The sequence below is a fragment of the Entamoeba dispar genome, genomic scaffold (genome assembly GCF_000209125.1).
Source record: "Entamoeba dispar SAW760 scf_1105229460123 genomic scaffold, whole genome shotgun sequence".
NCBI lineage: Eukaryota > Evosea > Mastigamoebida > Endamoebidae > Entamoeba > Entamoeba dispar.
Genome location: NW_001854035.1, coordinates 1 through 6,663, shown reverse-complemented (window position 1 = coordinate 6,663; position 6,663 = coordinate 1). Strand labels below are relative to the sequence as shown.

Genomic DNA, 6,663 nt, shown 5'->3' with positions numbered 1-6,663 from the left:
TATGATGTTAAGTTTATGCGTGTTGATGTTGATAAATCTCTTTTGAAGGGTAATATTGTAGAAGAATTGAAACCTGGTAAGTATAATGTTAAGCTTGGAAAGAAAGTTCCTGTAGAACCTTATGATTTTACTGATGCTCAATTAACTGCTTTAGTTCAAGAACAGATTGCAAATGAACGTCTTGAAGAAGATCGTCGTAAGCTACTTGAATATACTGATACTCGTTCTGTTAGTCGTAAGACTGTAGATGGTAGTCCTTATGATCCTTCTCAGAGTAGTTCTATTGAAAGTGTAAAAGAAAACAAGAAGAGGAAAAAGAAATTTAATTAATTTGTTAGTCGTATATTATGTCCATATCATCATTTTTCCCTCCAAAAGGTGCGTGTTCTAATGGTCCGTCTGAATAATCATCATCATCGTCATCATCATCATAGTCTTCTTCTTCCATAGTATTGTTGTTAGGAGTGTTGTTAAAATACTTACTTCTTTGCTTTTCATAAGTTGTCATTGTATCTCTTTCAAAGCGATTAAAATCATCTTTTGACATACCTAATGGATTATCTAATTGATATGATTCAAGGTCTTCGTTCCATTCTTCAATCATGCTATCATTATTCTCCTGAGATTCATCTAGTACTCTTTTCATCTTCTTGTCCTTTCTTGATTCTTTAATCTTTTCATTAAATTCTTCTAAGAAAGTATTGTCATAGCCCAACGCTTCTAATAAGTTTGTTACTCTATTGTAGAATGTTTGATGTTCAATAGGATTGGTTTCTTCTGATGTTTGACTTTCTGGCATATCTTTAATTTCATTAAATTTTTCTTCTAAGTCGTTCATTGCGTCGTAGTTTTCTTCTTGTTTTTCCATGTCTTCTGAATCATTTTCAGATTCTTCTGGATCTTTATAAAGTTTTTTATTTATAAATACCGTCAATGAATTTCTCTTCCACCAATTATAACCACCGTTATACTTCATTAAACTTACTACACTTTCATATTCTTTCTGATTTAATAAATGAATACAAGGACGGGCGGTTACAATAGCTTTAGAATATTTGATATTTACCATTGTTTTCTTATTGATAGTGGATGTAATAGCTTTTATTAATCTTATTAAATTCTTATCATAGTTGATATCATCAAATAGTATAAATCTATAATTTTGTTCTTCATCATAAGCGTCGAAGAGAGAATCTCCTCTTAACATAAATGTATTAAATTTTAAGAATATTTCTTGAATGGCAAATTCTGTTTTACCGGTTTTAGTTGGTCCAACAATGAATAAATTTCCCATTCTATAACGATCGCCTTGAGCGCATTTAATCCATTTACGTATTGTTTGAACTTCCTCCATTTCTTCTCTCCAAGGTAATAAATCATTTCTAGTATAATTTTCAATATCAAGTCTTCTCGCATTTTTACGCATCCAACGTGATTTAATTTTACCTTCTTGTTGGATATATTTTTCTGCGTTAATATCCAACAAATTCTTTTCTAATTCTCCGTAATCTTGGTATGAATCTAAATCGGATAAAGCATTTATCCATGTTTGTTTAAGATCTTCTTTAAGCGTTGGGTCTCCTTTGAACATTCCTTTACCCTTCTTTGTAATGTATTCTATAATCTTAGAAATATCGCCCGTCCTTGAGGTGTAAGAATTCACTCTGGAGTACCAGAATGTTTGTTTTGTGCCATCAGAATGGTTAATAATAGGACGAGCTTTAAAGGAGTGAGGTCTTCTGGTTACAATTATAACATGCTGATGAGGATGAGGATTAACCTCGTCTTGTTCTATTGGAGAAATATGAGCGTATTGTAGGTTATTAGTTGGTCCAGCAAATCGGTCTATTAATTCTTTAAATTGTGTTTGGTTTGATATTTCATCTCCCCAAAGAGTTAAATACATGTATCTAGAAGTAAAGTGGATAGCTTTATTATGAGAGAGAGCTTCTTTTAAATGTAATTTATCTGTTTTGGATGGTTCTGAATTAAATGTATTTGTTGACATGTTTGAATTGATGTTATTGTGTGTGTGTATTTATAGTAACTTTTGAGGTTTTTGAATACGTGTCACTGTGTTGTCGCTGATGTCATTGAATGGAGTTGAACTATTTAATCGTCTGAACTTTGAAAGAAATTATTCAATGTCTTCTTTTAATAGAGTACACGATGATATTTATACTGACGTGGCTTCAATGGATTTAGTAGACGTTTATACTGAATCTCAGATTGAGCCAAGTGTTAATGGATTATTAAAGAGATACTTCTATCTTATGAAAGAACCTTCATACATAGATTGGAAATTAAATAATAGCGATAAAGTAAAAACTGACGAGGAACGACAAGATTTGATTAGAAATAAGCTTGAGAGTATAAGACGATGTGAAAGAATTTCACTATTTCTTGATGAAAGTGGTATCGGATTAAATAGCTTTAATGCTTGGAACAGGAAATTTGCTAAGAAGAAAGGACTTAAAAGCGTTGATCAATCTACAATTCCTGATTGGGTGAGAAAATATTCACATAAAAATGAAATGGTTGTTGATGACGATGATGTGGATGTTGATGAAGAAATAAGTGAGCAAAAATCTAAACGTGCTTTACTTAAACCATTAAAGTCTAAAGATGAAGAGAAGAAACCTAAGAAAGCTGAGACTAAAGATAATTAATAACTTTTTATTCTTTTATTTTAATTGTTTAATAATATATAATTGGATAATAATAATAATAGTGTTTGATTAAGTTAAATATACCCGACGAAGGAGGGTTACATAAGTTAATAAAAAAAGATATGAATACTAAATAAATCTTTAATTGATAAATAGTAAATAATATAAGTAATAAAAATTAATCACTTAAAGCGTATAGCATATTCTTTGTTATAAAGGAATCTAAATTGACATAAAATTTCTAATAGTTTTTCATTCTCTAATACTAATACTTGAGCATCTGCTATTAAATAATCCAAATAACTAAACAATGTATCATCATAATTAAATTCTTTAATAAATGAAACTTGTCTTGTCCATGAAGCAATTGCATAAACTAAGCTCTTTCCTTCGGCAGATAAATTGGTAGATAATAAATGATTAATAACAACTGATAATTCTTTTGTTAAATCACCTAAAGCGTTTTTAATGTAAGTAGAGGAGTTCATAATGTTGATAATATTGTTAATTTTCAGTGCTTTAAATACGTTTGAATACGTGTTGATTAGTAATAGTTTTGTCTGTTTGGTGACGTGTATTGTCTGTTCGCGTTGAGTTATGCCTGTTTGTGGTATATTAATTGACGTTTAACTAAAAATTCATTCAATGAGTATCAAATTCGAAGATAAGATTGACTACTATCCATTTAATGATTTAAAGGTTGAATTATTGCGTGATTTTTATAATGATATGAATGATTTGCATGAATTATGTGATGACATGGTTAATTTATATAAAAAAGAAGAATGTTGTACTTTGGGAAGTGAAAGATATTCTACTCTTATTGAGGATGAAGTCTTTTTAATAAAAGATATTGCTTCTGTGGCTTGTAAGATATTACAGCAACATGGTACTGTTATTAAAGCTTTTAGACAGTGCAGGGAAAATAGAGAAAGTAAAAAACGCGAACAAACTAAGCCAAAAAAGAATAATTAAATTTATTTTGACTTATTATTGTTTATTATAAGAATTTTAATATTAGTTCTGCTATTATAATGCAAATAATTAGTATGAATAAAACGATTGAAGCTGCTATTGAGTAACATATTCTTAATAATAGTTTTGGTTTTTTCTTGTCTGGTTTATTAATAAATGAATTTTCTGCTTGTTCCATGATATAAACGTTAAATGTTAATAATTAGTTAATCAATTAGAAGTTGATTTACTTGTTTGTTGTTTAATAAAGAAGTTCATATAAGTATTATTAAGTGGTAATAAATGTTCCTTGTATTTGTATCTACTGGTTTCTGATTGTCTATTTCTATTGAGAAGCCTTTTAAATTGTATATCAATATTACTACAATAAAGAAGGAAATAATAATCTGTATCAATTTCTCCTAATAATAAAGAGCAAATATAATCACTTAATACTAATTGTTCTAATTCAATAATATCTAAATATGATGTATCTAACTTTATCATGTTAACTGTATTTTTTGTAATACTTGGAATCTGATATCTTTTGCATAGATATTCTATTTGTATTTTTAATCTTTCTTTTTGTTCATTTGTTAGCATTTTATCATCATTACAAAATATCTCCAAAGATTCCGTAGGGTGTCTATCCCAAATAACAAAGTCTGCTTCTTCGTAATCGAGTGAATTTAATTGGTCTTCGTAGCATTGTAAAATATACTTCTGGAATTCATAATTTGTAATAGCATTATTGAATAATTTCTTAAGCATTTCTTCACCAAATGGATCATAATCTATGTATTCTCTTATGAATATTACTTCTGTATAATTACTGATGTAGTTATAAATTGCACTTCCTAATGTTGATTTTCCTGTAGCGATACTTCCTCCTAGAAATATATGTTGTTTTCTGAATTGATAAGGATATGGTTGTTTAGCTGGTATTTTGTTAACTGGAGAAGAGTTGTTAGACATGATAGTTATTAAACGATTAAATCTTTTACTAGTTCGTTTTGTTATATTTATTTATCTTGTTACGTTGTTGTACGTATACATTACGTTATTATATCACTTTTTGTTTTTTAATATTTTTATTAGTCTTTATTTTAAATGTCATTCTATTCCTCATTACTCTTGTAATACTTCACTTTCTCTCGTTGTTTATTGGTTATTTTTTATGTTTCTTTGCTTCTTTATGTTTCTATGTTACATATTCTTCTTATTTCTGCACATTTCTTACACCCTAATTCATCACCATTTGAAAATTTTGAACGTTATTTTCAACCCTGCCACATATACATTACTATATAAACTAGGGTCAGCGATCTAATAATTCAGTTGCGCTGACTTTTATGTTATTAACAACTATGTCAATTTTGTTATACGTTGTGTTATTTTATTTGTTATTCTTATTATTATTACATATATTAATTCTGTAGTGTTTCATAATTATTCCATAATATTTATGTTATTTATATCACTTCTCTCAATATCCGTTTCATTATCATTCTTGTTCTATTTATAAATCCAAACATATTTATATATATATTATATATGACTATATATTTTTATTATTCTTTTAATATTTTTTACTATAATTTTACTATAGTTTCGGTCAGTAAGTCATCTGACCTTTTGGTCAGTTCATTTTTAGTTTTTCATTCTGACTTTTAAGATTTTTTTGTTATTCATAACATTATTCTATTTTTATTTGATTACGTGTTGATGAGTCAATTCTATTTCTATAAATACTTTTTGACGTATTGCCACGTCATGTTCTATTTCTATTTTTAGTTGCCACGTCATCACACTCATTTTTGTGATCATTGTCGTGTTCTATTTTTAGAATCACATAGTCATTTCATTGTGAAATGACTATGTGTTATTTAAATATCTTCTTCTTTTATATTATTTTTATATTTTTATTTCATTTCCAATGAAAAATATAAGTATTTTTATGTTTTTATTATTTAAAAATTATTTTCTAATAATTTATTAATATAAATGAAAATATAAATTATTCTTTTGTATTAATTAAATGAATAGGAAATAAAAATAAATATATATTTGATAATATAATAAACTATAATAAATTAGAGTTTATTTTTTAAATTAAAACTATAAAATAATAAAAGAGAAAAGAAAATAATTGTTTTAGATATTAAACAATAAAATAATTAATAAATATTATATAAAATATAAATAATTAAATAATTAATAATATACCATAAATAATTTATCACACTATTATTGAATTGTACCATAAAAAAAATAATTATAAAAAAGAAAAAATAATAAATAAATATTTCTTATTTCAATAAATTTAAATTAAAAAAAGGAAAAAGAATTATGACAAAGTAAATTAAATAAATGAAAAATTATAAATAAATAAAGAAAAATAAATAAATAATAAAATAAAAAATTATAATAAGTTTTATAATAATAAATAAAATAAATAAATAAATTAAATATCTCAAAGAATGAAAATTAAAAATAAATTTATTTATAAATATAAAATTATAATAATAATAAATATAAAATTAATAAATCTTTATAAATTTATAAAACCTTTAATGAAATAATAATATTTACTATTTTAAGTTATTTACATAATATAATATATATTTCCAAATAAAATAAAATTAAAAATAAATATTTTTTTATTCATTATTAAATTTATAATTATAAATAAAAAAAGAATTTAATAAATAATAATAAATAAATATAAAATAAAATATATAAATTGAATTTAAATATATTATTTTATAAATATTTTTATTTCATTTATAATTTTCATATAAATAATATCTAATTAAAATAAATAAATATTAATATTAATAATATTAACATTTAATAAATATAATAAATTATTTAAATGATATAATTATTTTATAATAAACATATTTAAATTATTATTTAACTATCAAAATTAATTAATAATTTAAAAATTATTTTATATATTAAATAAAAAATTAATAAAATAAGTAATAATATATCTTATTTTATATAATTCAAATTATTCAGATGAGATTACATCATT

At 24.5% G+C, this 6,663-nt stretch overlaps 5 protein-coding genes across 5 annotated transcripts, besides 16 other annotated features; 2 read left to right on the top strand and 3 right to left on the bottom strand.

Annotated features, from left to right (window-relative positions):
• Positions 1-334: 334 nt before the first annotated feature.
• On the bottom strand, positions 335-2,008 carry EDI_324730 (uncharacterized protein; the record flags this gene model as incomplete). Its single annotated transcript, XM_001736792.1, has 1 exon — positions 335-2,008. One exon carries the CDS (start codon positions 2,006-2,008, stop codon positions 335-337), a length of 1,674 nt encoding a protein of 557 aa, XP_001736844.1.
• Positions 407-432: a microsatellite.
• Positions 2,009-2,144: 136 nt separating the features above from the next.
• Positions 2,145-2,669, top strand: EDI_324720 (uncharacterized protein; the record flags this gene model as incomplete). The annotated part of the gene is made up of 1 exon (XM_001736791.1): positions 2,145-2,669. One exon carries the CDS (start codon positions 2,145-2,147, stop codon positions 2,667-2,669), a length of 525 nt encoding a protein of 174 aa, XP_001736843.1.
• Positions 2,662-2,730: a sequence feature (AT_rich).
• Positions 2,731-2,776: 46 nt separating this feature from the next.
• Positions 2,777-2,852: a sequence feature (AT_rich).
• EDI_324710 (uncharacterized protein) lies at positions 2,852-3,157 on the bottom strand (the record flags this gene model as incomplete). The annotated part of the gene is made up of 1 exon (XM_001736790.1): positions 2,852-3,157. One exon carries the CDS (start codon positions 3,155-3,157, stop codon positions 2,852-2,854), a length of 306 nt encoding a protein of 101 aa, XP_001736842.1.
• A 157-nt stretch (positions 3,158-3,314) lies between these two features.
• Positions 3,315-3,644, top strand: EDI_324700 (uncharacterized protein; the record flags this gene model as incomplete). The annotated part of the gene is made up of 1 exon (XM_001736789.1): positions 3,315-3,644. One exon carries the CDS (start codon positions 3,315-3,317, stop codon positions 3,642-3,644), a length of 330 nt encoding a protein of 109 aa, XP_001736841.1.
• Positions 3,636-3,689: a sequence feature (AT_rich).
• Positions 3,690-3,854: 165 nt separating this feature from the next.
• EDI_324690 (uncharacterized protein) lies at positions 3,855-4,598 on the bottom strand (the record flags this gene model as incomplete). Its single annotated transcript, XM_001736788.1, has 1 exon — positions 3,855-4,598. One exon carries the CDS (start codon positions 4,596-4,598, stop codon positions 3,855-3,857), a length of 744 nt encoding a protein of 247 aa, XP_001736840.1.
• A 416-nt stretch (positions 4,599-5,014) lies between these two features.
• Positions 5,015-5,056: a sequence feature (AT_rich).
• Positions 5,057-5,156: 100 nt separating this feature from the next.
• Positions 5,157-5,226: a sequence feature (AT_rich).
• Positions 5,227-5,524: 298 nt separating this feature from the next.
• Positions 5,525-5,692: a sequence feature (AT_rich).
• A 1-nt stretch (position 5,693) lies between these two features.
• Positions 5,694-5,862: a microsatellite.
• Positions 5,791-5,928: a microsatellite.
• An 11-nt stretch (positions 5,929-5,939) lies between these two features.
• Positions 5,940-5,960: a sequence feature (AT_rich).
• An 18-nt stretch (positions 5,961-5,978) lies between these two features.
• Positions 5,979-6,094: a microsatellite.
• A 5-nt stretch (positions 6,095-6,099) lies between these two features.
• Positions 6,100-6,170: a microsatellite.
• A 3-nt stretch (positions 6,171-6,173) lies between these two features.
• Positions 6,174-6,307: a sequence feature (AT_rich).
• Positions 6,308-6,367: a microsatellite.
• Positions 6,368-6,369: 2 nt separating this feature from the next.
• Positions 6,370-6,450: a sequence feature (AT_rich).
• Positions 6,451-6,612: a microsatellite.
• The last annotated feature ends 51 nt before the right edge of the window (positions 6,613-6,663 follow it).